The sequence below is a fragment of the Wyeomyia smithii genome, chromosome 1 (assembly GCF_029784165.1).
Source record: "Wyeomyia smithii strain HCP4-BCI-WySm-NY-G18 chromosome 1, ASM2978416v1, whole genome shotgun sequence".
Lineage (NCBI taxonomy): Eukaryota > Metazoa > Arthropoda > Insecta > Diptera > Culicidae > Wyeomyia > Wyeomyia smithii.
In genome coordinates, this window is record NC_073694.1 from 39363109 (window position 1) to 39385120 (window position 22012).

The 22012-nt window shown below is 38.2% G+C and overlaps 2 protein-coding genes across 2 annotated transcripts; one reads left to right on the forward strand and one right to left on the reverse strand.

Moving 5' to 3' along the window:
- Nucleotides 1-695: 695 nt before the first annotated feature.
- Nucleotides 696-3468, reverse strand: LOC129716705 (uncharacterized). The gene is made up of 2 exons (XM_055666539.1): nucleotides 3412-3468; nucleotides 696-3068 (listed from the first exon to the last, which is right to left on the reverse strand). The coding sequence occupies exons 1-2, from the start codon at nucleotides 3466-3468 to the stop codon at nucleotides 696-698; spliced, it is 2430 nt and encodes an 809-aa protein (XP_055522514.1).
- Nucleotides 3469-3682: 214 nt separating this feature from the next.
- LOC129716707 (uncharacterized) lies at nucleotides 3683-4942 on the forward strand. Its single transcript, XM_055666540.1, has one exon. It carries the CDS (start codon nucleotides 3683-3685, stop codon nucleotides 4940-4942), a length of 1260 nt encoding a protein of 419 aa, XP_055522515.1.
- The last annotated feature ends 17070 nt before the right edge of the window (nucleotides 4943-22012 follow it).

Here is a 22012-nt window from a genome sequence, read left to right on the forward strand (position 1 = left end):
TTGAATTTATTACTTTTATAATATCATTGAATTCTTTTTATATTTTTGGTGCATTTCTAACTTTAAATTAAAATCTGATTGCTGACTTTTATCGAAGAACTTTAAAAACATTTGAACATATCTTTTATCTTTTTCTAGTCTCTGTAAACGTTTCATGGCAATTGTGAGCTGAATTATGAACAACTGTGTGTATTTCTGTCGTTCAATATTTTTTTCCGTTTTTTCAGGGATCTCTTGAGGCTCAGTTATTGTCTTGACAATATAGAAAGGACTAATTTGATTCCATTATTATCCTTACGAATTGGGATTTCGGCTTAGCAGTCATTCATCTCAGAATTTAGAACGAAGTTATTGTCATTCGTCCCAACGTTTCAGCACTTATTGGTGCCTTCATCAGGGGAAACTGTTCAAAGGAGTAATTTATTAATAACTTTTCATTTTACAAAACTATTTTTTCCCTCGACTTACAATGATGATTATCGGACTACGTCAGGTGGTTGCATTTAAAGTTCACTAGTCACTAATTTTAAAATTTTTCTTTATCATTGGACAATCTAAACAAATTGAAACAACATGAAAAAAAAACTAGCCTAAACATCGAAATACACTTTAATGCTTACGTTTATAAGTTTGGTGGTGGGAGGAATTTATTTTCACTGTCGGAGTAGTGTGGCGGTTTTAACTTGTGTTTCTGTTCAGTTAACTGTTATACCATCTTCATTTAGGCTTTTAAGTTTGTGTAAGATCCCCGCGTATGCTGTGTTGAGGTTGTCCACATCAATACGGCGGTTCACTATGTGTGGTGTACAGTAGATGTGACACATTTCTAAAAATGGTAGTGAAGCTGTGTGTTTCGATCTATCTATTATGCATGTATTCTCTAAGTCGAATCTGTGTTCTGTGTCGATGCAATGCTCAATGAGAGCGGTTTTCTCTCTTAGCTCGGATAACTGGTAGTTTGTCTGTGTGTCCGCATTTAGTATCTGGTTGAGTTTGTTTACGTTCGATGCATGTCCGTAGAGTCTGGTTTTTAATTTGTTTGAAGTCATTCCAATGTAGCTGCTGTTACAGCCGCTGCACGGAATTTTATAAATAATGTTGCTGTTTTCGTTTTTATTTGTAGGATCCTTAACTTGACTGTGGAAGCTGTTCACAGTTTTGTTCAATTTTGTGGCGATGCAGATGTGCGGATAATCCTTTTTGAACAGTTTAATGAGACGATCACTCAGTTTGGGGATGTAAAGGAGAGATCTGTAAGCAATGTTTATGCTGGGTGTTATGCTGGTTGTGCTTGCTAAGGTGACCATATCCTGAAGGTTGTTTGCCGTGGATGGTGCATTGCTGGCTTGATGTGGTTGCTGAGAGGACGGCGGTGGGGCTGTTGGCTGTGGAGCTGTTGTGGGTGGAGGTGCTGGTGGTGGCAGTGTGATAGCTGAAGGATGGACAACTTCTTGTTGCCTAGAATGGTACAGGTTGATGAGCCGAGACACCAGGGTTCGTGGGTAGCTATTAGCCTGTAGGTGTTTGTGAATGATGGTGTTTACGTTTGTCGCCTCTGGATTAGATGTTAAAGAGGTAACGCGGTGAATAAAATTATTGGCTACATTAATTTTGTGTTTGTATTGATGGTAAGAATGGAAATTTAGCATTCTCCCAGATGAGATAGGTTTGCTATACCATTCGGTGAAAAGTGATTGATCCTCCTGTCGATTTAACAGCAAGTCCAGAAATGGTAGTTTGCGGTCTTGTTCTATTTCAATGGTGAACTGAATTCGGTCCTCCTGGCTGTTAAAGGTGTCTAGTACGGTGTCGATGGAATCTTTTGGGATGATGAGAAACAGATCGTCTACATATTTGCGTAGAATAGGGACTTCAAAGGGAAGGTGGCTTAATGCATTATGGATGATTGATTCGAGTACTATATCGGCTAATATTGGGGACAAAGGAGAGCCCATAGCTGTTCCGTATGTCTGGTAATAAAATTTGTTGTCGTATCGAAAATAACTTGCCTCCATACAAAATTCTACTATTTCCAAAAACAGCTCAAGGTGGATCTCGGTATTTATTTCGTGCCAGCGATCGGTGATGGTCTTGGTTACCAGTTTTCTCGGTACGTTCGTGAACAGAGAAACAACGTCGAGTGATACCATGATGTGATCTTCGGGGAGAATGAATGATTTTAGCTCATCGCATAATTTAAAGGAGCTAGCTGTGTTGAAAGTGCTGGTGAGGTGGGTGTTCAGTATGTTAGCCACAAATTTACATAGCTTGTAGGTCGGAGCGGAGTAGTTAGGCACAACAGGACGTAAAGGGAGATTTGTCTTATGCGCTTTAGGTTGTCCATAAATTCTGGGACAAACAGCATTATAGGTTTTTAACCATTTGGCGGTCTTGGAGTCTATGAGTTTCAAGTTGAGTAGGGTGGTTACAAAATTGTTGTTTTTCCTTTGGATTTTTTCTGTGGGGTCTCTAGGCACGTTGCGGTATGTTGCTTGGTCATCGACAAGGGCGCGTATTTTCTCATGGTATTCCTTAGCGTACATAATGACAGTGCGATTACCCTTGTCAGAGGACAGAACCAGGATTTCGGGATGAGCTTTCAGAAACTTAGCTGTTGTTTTCTGTGCTTCAGTACACCATCTGCCTATTGGTTCCAATGCATCAACCAGTGATCCAAAACCATGGATGTAGTTGAGAATAATGTTGGTAGCTCTGCACCGGTTACTATCCTGTATCCGTTTGTCTTGGTGCGACTGAATGATGGTTTCCAAATCGGACAAGACTCGGAACAGAGGGACCTGTGAGAGATGGGTGACAGGTAACGCGAACTTTGGGCCGAGACTTAGTAATGCAGTGGTCTCTGGAGGCACTTGTACGTTGGTCGCGTTCGTTATAGCTTTCTCGTTGGTCTGTATGGTTGACAGAGAGTTCATACATTGAATAATGTTTTGTAGTTTGTTGGCGGTAGATTTATTTCTGTTGTTTAAATTGTTGTGGAATGCGGTTGACTGGGTGTCCAGATAAGCTGTAGTTTCTGAAAGCTCATCCCGAAATCCTGGTTCTGTCCTCTGACAAGGGTAATCGCACTGTCATTATGTACGCTAAGGAATACCATGAGAAAATACGCGCCCTTGTCGATGACCAAGCAACATACCGCAACGTGCCTAGAGACCCCACAGAAAAAATCCAAAGGAAAAACAACAATTTTGTAACCACCCTACTCAACTTGAAACTCATAGACTCCAAGACCGCCAAATGGTTAAAAACCTATAATGCTGTTTGTCCCAGAATTTATGGACAACCTAAAGCGCATAAGACAAATCTCCCTTTACGTCCTGTTGTGCCTAACTACTCCGCTCCGACCTACAAGCTATGTAAATTTGTGGCTAACATACTGAACACCCACCTCACCAGCACTTTCAACACAGCTAGCTCCTTTAAATTATGCGATGAGCTAAAATCATTCATTCTCCCCGAAGATCACATCATGGTATCACTCGACGTTGTTTCTCTGTTCACGAACGTACCGAGAAAACTGGTAACCAAGACCATCACCGATCGCTGGCACGAAATAAATACCGAGATCCACCTTGAGCTGTTTTTGGAAATAGTAGAATTTTGTATGGAGGCAAGTTATTTTCGATACGACAACAAATTTTATTACCAGACATACGGAACAGCTATGGGCTCTCCTTTGTCCCCAATATTAGCCGATATAGTACTCGAATCAATCATCCATAATGCATTAAGCCACCTTCCCTTTGAAGTCCCTATTCTACGCAAATATGTAGACGATCTGTTTCTCATCATCCCAAAAGATTCCATCGACACCGTACTAGACACCTTTAACAGCCAGGAGGACCGAATTCAGTTCACCATTGAAATAGAACAAGACCGCAAACTACCATTTCTGGACTTGCTGTTAAATCGACAGGAGGATCAATCACTTTTCACCGAATGGTATAGCAAACCTATCTCATCTGGGAGAATGCTAAATTTCCATTCTTACCATCAATACAAACACAAAATTAATGTAGCCAATAATTTTATTCACCGCGTTACCTCTTTAACATCTAATCCAGAGGCGACAAACGTAAACACCATCATTCACAAACACCTACAGGCTAATAGCTACCCACGAACCCTGGTGTCTCGGCTCATCAACCTGTACCATTCTAGGCAACAAGAAGTTGTCCATCCTTCAGCTATCACACTGCCACCACCAGCACCTCCACCCACAACAGCTCCACAGCCAACAGCCCCACCGCCGTCCTCTCAGCAACCACATCAAGCCAGCAATGCACCATCCACGGCAAACAACCTTCAGGATATGGTCACCTTAGCAAGCACAACCAGCATAACACCCAGCATAAACATTGCTTACAGATCTCTCCTTTACATCCCCAAACTGAGTGATCGTCTCATTAAACTGTTCAAAAAGGATTATCCGCACATCTGCATCGCCACAAAATTGAACAAAACTGTGAACAGCTTCCACAGTCAAGTTAAGGATCCTACAAATAAAAACGAAAACAGCAACATTATTTATAAAATTCCGTGCAGCGGCTGTAACAGCAGCTACATTGGAATGACTTCAAACAAATTAAAAACCAGACTCTACGGACATGCATCGAACGTAAACAAACTCAACCAGATACTAAATGCGGACACACAGACAAACTACCAGTTATCCGAGCTAAGAGAGAAAACCGCTCTCATTGAGCATTGCATCGACACAGAACACAGATTCGACTTAGAGAATACATGCATAATAGATAGATCGAAACACACAGCTTCACTACCATTTTTAGAAATGTGTCACATCTACTGTACACCACACATAGTGAACCGCCGTATTGATGTGGACAACCTCAACACAGCATACGCGGGGATCTTACACAAACTTAAAAGCCTAAATGAAGATGGTATAACAGTTAACTGAACAGAAACACAAGTTAAAACCGCCACACTACTCCGACAGTGAAAATAAATTCCTCCCACCACCAAACTTATAAACGTAAGCATTAAAGTGTATTTCGATGTTTAGGCTAGTTTTTTTTTTCATGTTGTTTCAATTTGTTTAGATTGTCCAATGATAAAGAAAAATTTTAAAATTAGTGACTAGTGAACTTTAAATGCAACCACCTGACGTAGTCCGATAATCATCATTGTAAGTCGAGGGAAAAAATAGTTTTGTAAAATGAAAAGTTATTAATAAATTACTCCTTTGAACAGTTTCCCCTGATGAAGGCACCAATAAGTGCTGAAACGTTGGGACGAATGACAATAACTTCGTTCTAAATTCTGAGATGAATGACTGCTAAGCCGAAATCCCAATTCTTGATACCATCTACAGTCGAACTCTCCCACCCAAATTATCCTTACGAATAATTTAGTAGGCGGATAATTTCCGCAATGGCCTTTATAGTTTTGCCTTTTTTATTTAAAAAATTATGTCTTTCTGATTTTAGAGGAGTATGCAAACAATTTGAGAAAAAAACAAAGACAGGCTCTTCCTTTTAAGCCTCTAGAATACTATTTATGAAATTTTGAATTGAATTTTAAATTATTTTCGTTGCATCTGGTTTTTGAAACGCAAATTCAAGACATTTTCTCAAGCGGAATCAGGCTTAACCGATTTCCGGTGGAGAAAAATTAGTTTTTACCTCAAACAATGAACATTAAACTCTTATTACTAATCAACTATATGCATAATTAACATAAACTGTATTGCATATTAAGCATCAATCTATTCTCTAACGATGCTTAATAGTTTCGTCGTGTAAACTTTCAAGTATAATTGTTGAACTCAAATCAAAATTTGAATGTCAGGTAATGCCATATGGTATCATCCGCCGGGAATGGGTTAGGTTACGATTTTTTTATTTTTGCTTATTTTATGATGGTCTGTTTTTGCCACTATTATGTCAATCACCGACACCCGGGAAGGCGACTCCAACTAGAATCTTAACTAACGATCCGTTGATTAACGGACTTTCACTTTTCCATGCGATAGAAGAACCCAGAGATTTTTCGCCTCAGAATATCTCCGGAGGATTGAATCTAAATCAGTTTTGATTGTGAGTGAATAACGTCACCACACAACCATCGACACCTATGGCGTTGGGATTCGAACCCAGATCCAGCGTGGTTGGTGGAGGCATTACTTGTTTCAGGTTTAAGATATTTTATTATCATAGTTTAAATTTTGCCTTTTCAAGTTAACATATGAAATTTTATTGGAATCATTCTGGACTTCTCTGTCCTTCAAAATATTTTTTAGTAATTTGGAGTTTTTACCTTCCCTGCTTTTTAGGTTTTTGTTGGCGATTTGTAACATAAGATTTAAATCTTGTTTCTTTTTAAAGAATATTTTTACATCAATTGTGAAGAATTCGGTACATAACTTTGAAACAAACTCAGACATGAATGACATTAGACGTTGATCCTGTAAAGTGGTGGCTGTTTTGATGTTTGATCGCCACTTACTGTTGAAGCCCTAATCAGTGCGAATGAGAAGGGAGACAAATTAGAGAAAAACAATCGCAGCCAACTGATAGTGTACAGAACAAATGCGGGGCTAGCGCTAGGATCCTATTGACTCTAACGGTCGTCTCTCCTAGCCGAGATTCTAACGTATGACGACTGGCTTGTTACTCCAGCACCTTACCCCGAGACCAACTAAATGGTTCCTTGAGCCTTCCAGTGTTTGTGAGATGGCAGAAAATGTATAGTGCGTTGAACTAATACAACAGATCCCAAGCATTTGTAAATGAAAAATAATGTTAAAAATGGACATGATAAATTTCCCGGTTCATTTTCGGATTCCCGGCTTTTTCCCGGTTTTCGGAGGTTTTCCCGGTTCGCTGACCACCCTGAATTAAGCACAAACTCAGAACAAGTTGTGCGAGTCTATTAGTTGTTCACTAGTTTCGAAGTGATAGCAGGAGCAAAATTTAAATAGCAAAAAAAAAAATGTAACAAGCAAGGTCTTTTTAATTTTATAAGAACCATGTGATCAATTGAAGCATATATTACAGGTTAAAAAGGCGAGCAGGGCCATATGGGTTGACTTTTAATGAAAGCAGCGAAGAAAATCAAAAAAGAAGCACTACCCGGTCCGTTCCGAAGTCCGGATGGCCTCGTTCCGGTCCGGTCCGGGAAAAAATCGGACTTTGAAGATTCCGGTCCGATCGGTTTTCGGACCGGTCCGGACCGGACTTTTACCGGACCCTACCCGGTCCGATGTCGAACACTACTTAGCGGATGGTACACATACGTTCTAGATATGGACTAAACTTTCCAGTGACGGAATTTCGCCCTATCTACTCGAGAGAAACCTCAACTATTTATAAAATATTTAAAAGCGGATTATTACCTGCAGTCTTGCAATAAAATCCTGGAGAAGAATAAAAATTTCATTTATTTTAAAGGCTGGATCCTCTTTATATGATAAAGCAAAACGGTTCAGACCATTCATTTAGAGCTCGTTCCTTCTTGAATCTTTGGAGAGTATTGATCATAAAATCCGAAATGAAACTTTGTCGAGACGACGAATGCAACATGCTCATCAAAGAGGAAAAACCAAAACTACACTTTTTCACCGTATTTTCCATGATACAGAGAAAGCCGAGAAGTTTTCGTAGATATTGAAATAACTCCGCAAATAATTCTTATTTATTTGTTACAACGGTGAGTTAGACAATATAGAGGTACATTGGATGTATTGAGTGTAATGTATATATTTATATATTTTTCTGTAGTTACACTCCAAGGTAACCTGAAATTAGGTTAACCGATTCGATCAATTGCTTACGTAAATTAGTGCCAGCGTACACCCGAGAGACGTAATACACCATGAGCGGTAATATGAAACAGGTAGAATAGTATTAATATAAAATACAAAAAATACAGATAAGTTATTGAAGGAAAGATAGAGGAATTTCCAGACGAAATAGGATCAACTACGAAATTCGTAAAGTAAGGTTAACCGGATCAAATAAAAGAACCAGGAGACAAATTAAACGTAAGTAAAGAAATAATGGTAAATGGGAAAAAAGATAGTTTTAGTAATTCGTTTGTTCGCAGGTGTATTTTAACAAAGGCATAATACATTGTTAAACATTCGAAATTGAATTTTCTCATTTGTTGACTAGAATATCAACAAATGCATATAATGGTGTTCCCAGGAAGGTGTTTTGCTATCCTGCTGTGGAATCTTGTAGCGAACGGTTTTGTTGTTAATTTTTTCATCCTGATACCACAGGCTCTAAGAGAAACTGAAAAGTTTTGTTGTGAAATTGAGCTTTTCATAAATACAAATAAAAGACCAGTTGTATTATTTACGTTTGCAACATCGTGGAGTCAAATTACACGCAAAGTTCGAGTCTTACGCAGCCACTGTGTCCTCTCATTTCACACATTTTCTGTGTTATTTACGCACAAAAAATGTGTGGAAAGCATAACGCATTAGCTGCACAAGGAATACATAGACATGATTCAAATCCAAATGTGTATCATTACCACACGGCAAGGTAAATCGTCCCATGCCGTTATTCACGTCCACAGCCTTTGTCATGCTGAACGCCAACGCGAGCGATCGGGCGAGAAACCAACCGTAGGTTAATGAACAGAGCTGTTCATCAACCCACGGCAAGCTTCTCGCCCGATCGCTCGCGTTGGCGTTCTGCATGACAAAGGCCTCACACTACTGAGCAAAGCGACGCACTTGCTTGAAGAGAGCAGCAAATCGTGCTGGAATATTTCTCCAGAAAGATAGTAAACTGGTGTGATCTTTTTCACACGAAAGAACAATACGCTTAAACACAACAGAGATCACTGCAGAACGTGCTTTGTGAGAGAAACATATACTCAGGAAGGAAAGTAGACAACAGTGTTTACTATGCATCTCGAAACTAAAAAAAAAAATATCCAGCTGTACGTCACGCATGTTTGCTCTTCGAATTATATCGAGTTGATCTCAGCAGTGTACTCCGCGCGGCATTCTGCTATGCATTCTCTCTAGAGTGGTTCACCACTCTTCTCCTGCTCAGCCGTAGTGTAAGCAGGGTTGCCACATTTATACCTGTTTTTTTTTTCTTTTTCTTTTTTTGACAAAATCTGTTTCTCTGTATCTTGGGCCGATAAATCTGTATCGAGCAAACTAAGAATGTTGGATGGAAAAATTCTTACTTACAGAATATACGTAAACATATTAGATTTTTTTTACCATTTCTTTATCTTTTTTGCCTTTCTCCTAGAAAGGTATAGCAATCACTGGAAAAACCAAAGGTATAAAAGTGCTCCAAAGGGTCGAATCTCGTATATCAATCGACTTTGTTTGACGAGCTGAGCATTTTCTGTATGTGTGTAAGTGTATGTATGTGTGTGTAACGCTCTCTCAATCTCACTCGATTTGCTCAGAGATGGCTGAACTGATCTTCAAGAAATTAATTGCAAATGAAAGGTCTAGTTGCCCCATAAAACCCCATTGAATTTCATTGCAATCCGATTTTTAGTTTAATGGTTATGTTTAAAAATGTGAAAATCACGAAACATCATTATCTAAGAAACTACTCAACCGATTTTAACAAAATTGGTTTTAAATGAACGAGCTACTCAAAAAACCCTTAACTTTTGAGATTCATGAAGATTGAACGTGTGGTTCAGAAGTTATTCAAAGAAACGTGTTCTGGAGAGTGTTTAATCTCACTCATGCTTCTCAGAGATGGCTGAACCGATTTTCACAAAATCAGTGTCATTTGGAAGCTCTATTTAGTCCACGAAACCCTATTGATTTTTTTTGCAATCGGACTATTACTTTGCCTGGTATGTTTAAAAATGTGCAATCCAGCTTTGAAAAGAAACATATTCCGAACACTACTTAAACTCACTCACTTTTCTCAGAGATGGCTGAACCGATTTCCACGAAATTAGTGTCAAATGAAATGTCTAGCTGCCTCATAATACCCTATTGAATTTCAATGTAATCGGTTTGTTACTTTGTCTGTAATGTATCAAAATATGAAAATCACGAAACTTCATTATCTCAGAAAGTACACAACCGATTTGAACAATATTGGTATCAAATGAACGGGCTAGTTAAAGGTTAATTGATGAATTTTATAGTGATTAAACACGTGGTTCAAAAATTGTGAAAAGAAACATCTTCCGGTGACTTTTCAAATTCACTCGTTTTCCCAAAAATGGCAGGACTAAATTCAACAATCTTAGTGTCAAATGAAAAGTTTGGCTTTCCTATAGGTTCCCATTTCATTTGACTATAATCGTATTTTTATTCCAACTGTATCTGTTCTGTATCAAATTATAAAAACAACGAGCGTCTATTATCTCAAAGATCACACGACTTATTTGAACGTATCTAGTGTCATTTGAACGGGTTGTCTCTCAAACTCACAAGTAAGAAATTTCATAGCAATTTGATATGTGGTTTGAAAGTTATGAAAAGAAACGAAATTCAAAGACTATTTAAAACTGTAACTGCTTTGATCAAAACATATGGCCTCGACAAAATTTAAATTTGGTTTTGTGCTATTCGTAAGTTCCCGGTATTGCTCGTGATTGAAGTGTACGAAATTCAAAGTCATTTATTTTATTTCGCTATTTCTGCAGCACGAATATTTTACTCCTAATTAATACTATTTTAACATTTTGCCTTTCTCCTAGAAAGGTATAGCAATCACTTACAAAACCGAAGATATGGAAGTGCTCCTACGGGCCGAATGGCATATATCACTCGACTCAGTTCTGTATGTATGTGTGTGTGTGTGTGCAGATTTTTATTTTCACTCACTTTTCTCAGAGATGGCTGGACCGATTTGAATAAAATTATATGCAAATGAAATTTCTAGTTGCCCCATAAGACCCTATGAAATTTCATTGTAATTGGATTTTTATTTTAGAGGGTATGTTTAAAAATGTAAAAATTACGATAATCATCAATATCTCAGAAACCACACAACCGATTTCAAAAAAATTGGTATCAAATGAACAGGCTATCTTAAAAAACCTTAACTTTCGAATTTTATATAGATTGAACATGTGGTTCAAAAGTTATGAAGAGTAACGTCTTCTGAATACTGTTTAATTTCACTCATGTTTCTCAGAGATGGCTGGACCTATTTCCACAAAATTAGTGTCATATGAAAGGTCTAGTTACCCCATAAGACCCTTTTGATTTTTTTGCAATCGAAATATTACTTTACCTGGTATGTTTAAAAAATTGTGAAATCTAGCTATGAAAAGAAACATATCCCGAAGAATACATAAACTCACTCACTTTTCTCAGAGATGGCTGAACCGATTTTCACGGAATTAGTGTCAAATGAAGGGTCTAGCTGACTCATAACACCTTATTAAATTTTACTGTAATCGAACTGTAACTTCGTCTGTAATGTACCGAATTGTGAAAATTCGAAACATTATCTTAGAAACTACACAACCGATTTGAACAATATTGATATAAGATGAACGGGCTAGTTAAGGGTTAACTGATGAATTATGATTGAACAAGTGGTTTCAAATGTTGGCTGCCTTATACGTTCCCATTTCATTTGATTATAGTTGAACTAAGCAACCGTTATGTATTAAATTGTTAATAAAACAACGAAATTCTATTATCTCAAAGTTTACACGACTTATTTGAATTTAACTAGTGTCATACAAACGAGTCATCTCTCAAACTTACAAATAACAAACTTCAAAACAATTTGATATGTGGTTCAAAAGTAATGGAAAGAAAAGGAATTCAAAGGCTATTTAAAACTATACCTGCTTTGATCAATATATGTGGCCACAATATAATTTAAATGTGGTATCGTACCATTTGAATGTTCCCGGTATCGCTCGTGATTGTATTGTTCGAAATTAAAAGTCATTTCTTTTATTTCGCTATTTCTAAAGCATTTACATTACGTCAAATTTCATATTTTATACTTCAATTACAACATCATTATTTTACAACCCAAAAAGTGAATACACATTTATTGGATAGAAGCGTTCATGTAAACCTATTTTTACAAATAAAAGTTTGAATGAGAAAAGCTGGGTCTGACCACTAGGTGGATTAATTTAGGTTTTTGATGTTAAACTTACAAAAAGTAAGACGATAATTAAATGTATTAACTGATGAGTATTCATTTTTTTCTACGTGATGTTTATAAATGTTTTTGCTTAATTTATCTGAATCGGTACCAACATAAACAGTGAGCTGATAAATTTACAGAATTACCCGCTACAGTCGACAAATAAATAAACAGTAACATCATGGTTAAATGCAAAATTTAACATATCCAATGTCTTCTCTTATTATTATTGCTTCAATGTTGTTTATGAATGATCTGGTTCATGAAAATGAATCGATCAGCAAAGCATCAATTATCAGCAACCAATGCAATATACACTGCATCAACTAGAGCAGGCTAAAGCCCTAGAGTTAAAGTTTGGACGACTGTCACTGAAAAGTTCCAATCGAATTGTCAAACCAATCGAACATAAGAATGTTTGACATGTCAAGTTTGTCAAGATGGGAAGTATTGTGATTTAGCAATAGCAAAATGCGAAAAAATGAAACTCGAATATAACAAAAACAAAACATTGAATTCCAAAAATCTTCACGTTATTTTATTTTTTAAATGGTTACAAAAATTATAACGCCATAGACCTCCTTTCTGTTGTCTTTGATCTTTTGCTTCTGATATATTTTTAATTTTGTTTTTCCTCACTGTTGACAACTGGATGAGATTCTGAGTTACTACGGCTGTTGGTGATACATGGAATTTTGAATGAACATTGGGTAGCTTGTTTGGAGTGGGCGTAATCAATCGACAAATTATCCGGTGTCTCACTGAGCCACAAACTTATACACAGTGCTTTTCCATTCTCTGACGCGAAGCATTAATCATCGTGATTAATCGGAACTGCAAAACATTTTTTTTTATTCGGATTGATATTTTCAAAACGCCAAACTTACGCTACAAACACGTGTCGTTTCTGTTAAAAAAAAATCCACCGGTAATTCACAAAACTCAAGCCATTTTCTGCGATGATTTTTATTGATGGGGAATCGAAAATAGCTTATGTTTTCAAAATTTTGTGATTTCCGGTTTGAACAAAATAGAAAACAGCACTTTATTTTTTCACTACTATTTGTAGCAAAACAAACTGAAACAAAAAACTATGAAACTGAAAATACGCGTAGTCACTTAATGACGTTTATTTGTTGCAATGTTGCTAGTCCTTTGAAATTTTAGAATGGCTGCCAGATCGATGGAAATTCAGTCGGCCAAACTTCAACTCTAGGTCTATAGAGCAGGCTCCTGAAAAACGTTACCAATACCACTACAAATCATTATGACGATACTAACACCGATGAAATCGTTCTAAGCGAAGTGGTTCGGAGCTGTCAAATACATTCAAAATACGCTAGAGCTGCGTTTCTCAACCTGGGGTACGCGTACCTCTAGGGGTACGCGGAAGCCATCAGGGGGTACGCGAAGAAAAATTAGTAATGGCGGACAAAGCATTTTTTCTTTATAATACTTCATTTGCGGTTCAAACTTACTCTTAAAACATGGCTGTAGCAATCAAACAAACCATATTTTATTTTAAAACCTAAACAAGACTACCACAACATGATCTACCCCTACTCTCTCGCACTCTGCGATTTAGAAAATATCGCCAAGGGGTACACGGACAAAAAAACGTTGAGAACCGCTGCGCTAGAGCATCAAATGCGTTATGCCTAACGCACATGCGTTGTACTGGTTCCAAGATAGATCATTAAATGCTCTAAGAAAGCTCATAAATGATCTGGTTACTCACACTTTAGCTTTTGCGTATAGATTCAGACTGATTCAATGTTTTGTGCAAACTCTACAACATACACTACTGCACTAGAAACCCTTTTCGGTATGAAGCCATTGCAAATTTGCAAGAAACAGTAAATCTGCTAATATACATACTGATTACAAATAGAAGAAGTTTGGCAACAATGCCATGTGATGGTGCGAGTTGTTTACCGGAAGTAAATTTAACGTATTTAACTTAGTGGCGATACAAAAAGAGCTGTTTCTGAGGTGTATGAAAGTGGAGTACAGTTCGGAAAGATCGAGAATATGGCGCAGATGATTTTCAGTTGATCAATATAATAGGAAATATGGAAATGGTGGCCAGCTTGCAATTAGGGTGATGGTTTGTGTGAATGTGTTACACAAAAATAGACCAGCTGTGCTGTAGTTATTTGCTCGCATTGCTCGCTCCAGGCGTAAATGTGTGTTGGTGAGCAGTTCGCATTTCAGACAAACATCTGTTGCAGAGGAAAGTATCCGCTGAATGGCGTATGAGCAATTCCCGCTGAGACCGGTCCACTATTTACATGATGGTGTTGAAAACGATTCATGTTATGTTTTTTTTTGAAAGCCCATGTTGAACAAGTAAAGAAACTGCATTGGTTGCCAAAAGTCAAATCCTACCATCTCTAATATACATACGCTGGATGATGGTGACTTCTCAAGCCAGCTGGCGGTGCGAGTCTGTTTCAGCTTCGGGTTGTATTCCCCCAACGATATCGGAATTGGATTAGGGACGATCCATTAATGATGTCACGCAAAATTTGGAAAAAAATAAACTCCCCCTCCCCCTTGACACAAGCTGTCACACCCCCCTTGACACCTCCCCCCCCCTCCTTAATTACGTCACGTTTTTATATCCCCCTCCTCCTTCTTTGATAATAATTGGTTAGAAATCGATAATTTTGTTAGGAATGTATTTTTTTCTAATAAGAATGATTTTAATGAAAGAAAAACTGAAACTAAAATGAAAAGGAGATTATAGAAGATAACTAGAAAAGGCGTTTAGTTCTTAGTCCAAGGATGCTGCTGATGGAGTCGCATATCAACGACATAGAAAACCGAGACAGTAACGTCAGCATTATGGCTATTTTTTGAAAGACCATCAATATTTAGTTCCTCTTTTCAATCAATTCGTAATCCAAATCTTTTCCACATGTTACAATAGCCAAGCATTTTTATTTGCGTTTTGTCACAATTTTTATATTGATTGGTTTGAGAGACTCTAAAAATTGATTAAATTGCGCTGTCCATCATAAGTGAACATTCACGGTAAAACAGAATTAACGAACATTATGCTTTTTTGGCGAGAAAAAAATTGTCATTTATTTCATCTAAAGCAAATCTTAAGCAAAAAAAGGGATCATAGAACTATAATTAAATGATGCAAATATCATAAGTAGTTCTGATTTGATCTCTGTGGTTAGGTATGTGACTTTTTTATTAATATTTTTTAGTTGAAATGTGATGTCACACTCAAGCTAACCCCCCCTTCCCCCATATGTCACAAAATGTCACAATAATTGAAACCTCCTCCTCCCCCTAGACGCGTGACATTATTAATTAATGGTCCCTTACCGCTGGTGGGGTCCAACTCTGATCGAAGGGAAGCCGCACTGAAAGAGGTAGGAACTGCAGCTAACCATTACCACCGCCGCCGTTGCCCGCTGCTGATCCACGCTGCCTTTGGGAGCGACGTCTGACGTGAAAATATTAAAAAGGATAGGACCTAGTAGGCTACTCTGCGGAACTCCAGCGTTGACATTGAATGTATCAGACTGGGAATTGTTGAAGCAGGCCCCAAAGATCTACCCGATAGATAGTTTTTGATGATCTTCACGTGGAAGATCGGAAAGTTGCAACGATGCAGCTTATAAACAAGGCCATCGTGCCAGACGCTGTCGAACGCTTTTTCAACGTCTAACAACGCCATGGCAGTTGTTTTCGAAACATACTTGGTCCGCCTTATAATGGTCGCTACCCGAGTGAGTTGGTGCACTGTGAAGAGTCTCTTCCTGAAGCCATATTGTTCTCTAAGAAGGACATTGTTTTGGTCAGCGAACTCTAGTAAACGTCTCAGAATTAGTTTTTCAAATAATTTCGAAACGGATGATAGGAAGCTAATGGGCCAGTAGCTTTTAGCGTCGGTGGGATCTTTCCCAGGTTTGTGGATGGGGATAACTTTAGCAAGCTTTCAGCGGAAAGGGAAGAAGCTCAGTTCCAAACACTTGTTAAAAGTCTTTGCGAGGTGATGGAAGAAGTCAATGCTCAAATTTTGACGTAGGACTACGTCTTTGTTTTGTATACTAGATTACACTTTGTGAAAATGAAAATGAAACTGGCAAATGTTGCGTCAGATTTCAAACGGTTATAGCAAGCGAACGACTTAATGCATCTTAGTCATTTATGTGTCGGTGGATAGATAAAATGTGTAACAATTTTTTGATATTATGTTCAACATTGATGCTTTACAGCTTAATGGTGGAAAAAGGTGAAAAGTTCCAAGGTCAAGCTTTCCCATACATTTCCCTTGTTCTTGGCTTGCTTCCCAAGCACAGATAACAATAACATGGACGAAATAAATTCCACTACCTACATATTTTGACTCAACAAAGTGTTTTGGATTGTTTGTCTTTGTCTAAGCTACGTGGCCACGCCTTGATGGTAAAAATCTACGCTGAACTGGATACAAATAACTGCGTGTGGAAAATTCAGCTTCAGTTTAGTTTGTACCACAATAGCGAGTGCAGTGCAGCTGTTAAAGGTTCGCTACATTGAGAAACGAGAGCTGCATACGAGTCAACTTCCAGGCACCGCGGAGCATGATACCTTTATTCTGCACACGGTAGCAACAATAACCATTGTACGCTGCAGGATATTTTGCTGGCACAGCTGCTGGAGGGCACAGCGGAGAGCAAATTTTATACGCGGCCAACAAAATAATCGATGTTACCGGTGGTGGTGTGATCATCAGCATTCTGTAGCTACATTTCGAGCTGAAGATTATGAAATCGGTTCTTTTAAGAACTATAAGATGATGAAGATAAGAGTAATGATAATTTTCACAACTACTACTATTGTGAAATGTTCATCTATTTCTAAATAATCATTTTTACAATAACGACCAGGGCGCACCAGAGATAAACGGTAGGGTTGCCTATGAATAGTTTATCACAACAAGATATAACCCTCATTTCAAGAATTTACACTGCTAAATTGAGTGATTTTCCGGTTTAATTGTTTGTTTGTGTTCATTCGAACACCGTTATCAGTTAAAAATTAGCAACGAAAATTAGTTAATCTAAGAACCAGAGTGATTTTCGCATCGGGAAAGCAAAAACTTTCTTTTGATGCTTATGAAAATCACTCAGTAGTATCGAAGGTGTTTTGGTTTTTTCCTCTTTCTCGAAGCTATGTAGCCACGCCTTAGTTGCAAAAATCTGCTCTGAACTCGATACAAAAGACTGCGTGTAGAAAATTCAGCTTCGGTTTAGTTTGTTACACATAAGCGAGAACAGTGCAGCTGTTAAAGGTACGCGACATTGAGAAACGAGAGCTGCATACGAGTCAACTTCCAGGCACTGCGGAACATGTTACACCTTTATTTTGCATACGGCAGTTACCATCGTTCGCTGCAGGATATTTTGCTGGCACAGCTACTGGAGGGCACAGCGGAGAGCAAATTTCATGCGCGGCCAACAAAATATTCATGGTGCGATTATCAGCGTTCTGTAGCACGAATTTCTAACTGAATATTATGGAATCGGTTCTTTTCAGAACTATAGATGCTTGAAGATAAGAGTTATGAGAATTTTCGCAACTACTACTAGTGTAAAATTTTCATGTATTCATGCATCGTTAGTTTTAAAATAACGACTATCAAAAATAAACGGTAGTGTTACCTATGAACAGTTTAGCGCAGCATATAATAATATTTAGTTTAGCATATATTATATATTTAGTCCTACGTCACCATTTCATACAACCCCTAGGGCTGTATACCTTGTAGTCAACTCGAGATTGGCCTTCATATTTTTACAAGATTTAATGGTTGCCATTACCTCATCAGCGGAAATTTTTGATTCATCAGGCACGTCTAGAGTTGTGACAGAAATTCCACACATTGCAGCGGCCACATCAGGTTCAAAGGGACTCACCAGGGAACGACCAAGGTTATGCGAATTTACAAAATGCTGACCAAGGTCTCCAGCTAAAATGAAGTTTCGCCGAAGTAGAGTCAGTTTGGCGAGATCGCTTTGTAGAATACTGGCAGAATCATTCCTAGAGCTGACTTGCGATGGACAGTAGGCTGCCATGACGATGATAGAGCCGTAGAAGCCGATGATTTTTAGGTTGAAGCTGGGCAGCAACTTGAAGCAGATGTTCGTTCTCAATGCGATGGCTACGCCACCACGTTGACGTCGGGCTTAAAAAGCACCTCGGTGATTATGGCAAATTCGATATTTCTCTCGTTGAGGAAAGCAGGGAGTCTGCATTGGTTTCATCGGTGCCTGCTCATGTGAACTTCATTCCAGTAGCAGCGGTTGGGAGCCCCGGAAGTCCCGCTAGAGGCGAGGGACGGTTCGAAGCCGTGACATCAGCAAACGAGGTTGTTAGGTGATTATTCAGTGGAAGAGGTGCAAGCACTGGAATCTGGCGTCGCGAAGTGATAGCGTGTTTTTGCAGTATCACTTGCACCGCCTTGTAATGATTCAACGACGGAACCATCAGTTTGTATCCTTCAGTGCACATGCGGATGGTGCATTTCAGTCCGTTGTCAATATAAAACACTATTGCTCCACGTAGACCTTCCAGGAAGTCTTTCACATAGAAAGGCGGGATTTTCTCCTTCTTCACTATTTCGGGATCCGTGGCGTTCTCTAGGACAGCGAATCTGTTGTTAGCCAAAAGCTTTTTAGTCGCAGGATCAGGCGTATTGTCAGGCCGAGGCCGTTCCCCCGTACTGGAATTAATTTTTGATTTACCCATATCAAGGTTCACCGTAGCGTCGGTTTCCAACGCGAACACAGAAACTTACGAACGAACGTACGAAGCGAACGGAGCGAAAATAAACTACTGTACTGCTCAACAAGCTAGCAGAGAAATGAATATGAACTGATTTGCTTGAGAAGAAACAGTCTCTTATATAGCCCAAAGAGTGCATTCCTGGCTAACTAGGTACTCTATTCTGTCGTCCTTTTTAGGGAAAAGTCGATATTTACGTTTCGACAATGTTCAACCATTTTCAATAGTACAATACAGTTCGAACAATCAAATTACCATTTTCTGCATTTTGACGGGTGCTTAAATGATTTTCCACTCTATTGCTGCAAAATGACATAAATCGGTTGGAAACTGACTGAGTTTAAAACGTTTGAAATTGGACAATTTTCGTGACGCTCGCGATGCTTTCGGTTTTGATATTGCATCCCTGTATTGAAATTGGGTCCCTGTATATGTTGCCGTAAGACGTATTCTACGTAAAAAAAAAAAAACAATATTATTATCTACAACTTTCCCGAGAACTTCCCATCGTTCTGGTTCTGGAAATATTGGTAATCGTCAATACCTTTTTTACATAAGTCCTTCTCAAAAAAACTCGTGATTTAAAAAAAAATAATAGCACAAAACAATTTTTATAGCCAGTAGGAGATCCTGTGCAAAGTTTCAGGCAAATTAAAAACAGGTAGCTATTAAAATAAAATTTAAAACTGAGACATTTTTTTTGTGAAATTGCTCTTCAGTTCCAAGCGTAGTGGAACCTTAAACAGGTGAAAATGGAGCACTATCTCTATCATTCTACAGTTAAAAGTTGATGTAAACTGGGATCCGCTGAATGATCCTTCTAAAGTAAGAAATGACCATAAAAAACTGATTACAAAGTTACTTAAACGCTAGCAAGTATGTGTATTACGTGGAAAAAGTATACTCAAGTGAAAACTTGGCGTTCCACAACCTACGATTCCACTGAAGTTTGTATTTTGTTACGTCTCAAAAATTATGACTAGGGTTAGAATACTTGTCAAAGATACAACAATATTTATAATCCATTAAATCCAGAATAAACAATTAAAATACGTTTTATTTCTTCGACAGTTTCAATAAGTAAATTTATATCACATTACACAAAATGCAAATTTCTCTCTACACTCACTATTTTTCGATCTCTTCAAAATCTTGCTAGCCAAATTGCAAATACTAGAATAAAAAGAAGAATCAAATCGCGAATAAATCATGTAACGTGTCTGACGATAGTTTGTGTTACAAAAGAAAATAATAAAAAAAAGGAATGCTTTATTCGTAACTTGAAACTCGCAATTAACTGGGAACAAAAATATCCGCACGATCTTTGCTTTACCAACATCCCGGCAAGCAAAAGTTCATGTTCGACGTACAAACCGCAACGCTAAGAGGTTAATTTGAGCTTCGCTAGTTTTTTTTTTACCGTTCATAGTGCCCTTTCTTCCGTTCCACAGTGAAAAAGCACTCAGGATCTCCATTGACAGTGCGGAATCTGCTATTGTGTTCTGTGCAGCAGTGGACGCAGCCAATCGCTCACAAAATGCAAATTTCAACGGTTCGTTTATTAAATAGTGATACAAAGTACCCAGTGCGCTGTTTCCTTCCGGAGGAGCCTGGCCAGCCAGCGATGCAACAAAGGACGCGAAAGAAATTAAAAGATAACATTCCCGACGGGGCAATCTGATGGGGTTTCGCGAAAGGGACCGGTACCGTGCAGCGCGTTTTCCGCGAAAGTAAAGGTCACACGGACGCAAACGGATGGCGGCCGTTGGCTGCAGTGTGTGTGCTACCAGACTATTTTTTTTTGTACTATTGAAAAGAAATTTTTAATCTAGTTTTTCTTTTGTTGGTCAGTAATCGAAAATCACCCTATTTCTGTTAAATAGCAATGCTTTTAGACATTAGTTTCAGCGAGAGCGAGAGAACGTGCAGATTGTAGGCAAACTTGCATTTAATATTCCATAAGTTTACAAAAAAATCTTTCCTCGAACGAACCGTTTGTTCGCGAGGGATCGCACTTCCGTGTATAATAGAGTGAATAAATCAGTAGAGAAGGTGCAGCTACCGGAAGCAATTTTCTCGGAGCGGGGTTGGAACGAAACCAGAGTTTGCGAATTTTTTAATATTTACAGTAATGGAATGTTTCTCCGTTGCCGTTGTCGGTCCTAATACGCAGCGAGAGTGCAGCGCTCAAATTTCAATGTAAACAAACAACGCAACAGATAATCTGAAAAAAAAATGTAATCGAATTTGCTTTATTCTGAGCTCTTTCTGTAAATAAATACCAGTCTCAAAAATAGCCTCATTTGAAACAGACACACCATTAATATACACACGCGCGTCGAGGAAAATTGCGTTAGAGTTATCTGCCGTCACCTGAACTCACCAACGGTATTAGCGAGCTCGATGGATAAAAATTTAATAAATATTAAATGTTGACGAAAAAGTTTTTTTCTGCGTTCCGGTTACTGTGCCATCGTACATCCGGTGTGGGTCGAAGGGGGGAAACGACACAGTGCTGAACATGGCAGGACAGGACACAGGACGCTAATTTAATTTAGATAACAAATTTTGCTACACAGTTGTTACCTGCCTTGGTCCGGCTGTGGTTCCTTCGGGATGTGAGTTGGTGGTATGTAATAAATTATTTATAGGTAAAACTGAGGTTTTTTTGCAGATATTTTTACTGGTACAATATCATGTTACGGAAGGTATTAACTTTTCAACGGATATACGTTTATTGGTAGATAAAGTCAAGATAGACATTCAATTATAGATACAAAAATCACAGTTTACCATAAATTAACACAATAAGCAATAACAATAAATTAATTAAATAAGCTGATAATCAATTCAGCTGAAATCAGTTTTGAATAATAATGGATGGATTTCTTAGTCAGACCAGCTTGGTTTGCACGGTCATGGAATTTTGTCACTGACTTAAAGGAAAAGTTAACTTTTATTAAAAAAATAAAAAAAAAAACAAACAAATCGTTAACAATTTTTTTGGGAATTACTTCAACATTTATAATTGCTAACAGAAAAAATTCTGGCGGAATGAAATTCTTGTGAAAAGTCGAAAGTTTTGTTGGCCCCGTCGTCCTACAAGTTTTGGGATTTTG

Excerpts from the sequence above, each read along its gene's own strand:
- LOC129716705 (XM_055666539.1), bottom strand. The coding sequence starts at position 3,468 with ATGAATGATTTTAGCTCATCGCATAATTTAAAGGAGCTAGCTGTGTTG. Across the intron at positions 3,069-3,411 it reads TAGCTGTGTTGAAAGTGCTG|AGGACAGAACCAGGATTTCG; the intron begins GTGAGGTGGGTG and ends TACCCTTGTCAG.
- LOC129716707 (XM_055666540.1), top strand. The coding sequence starts at position 3,683 with ATGGGCTCTCCTTTGTCCCCAATATTAGCCGATATAGTACTCGAATCA.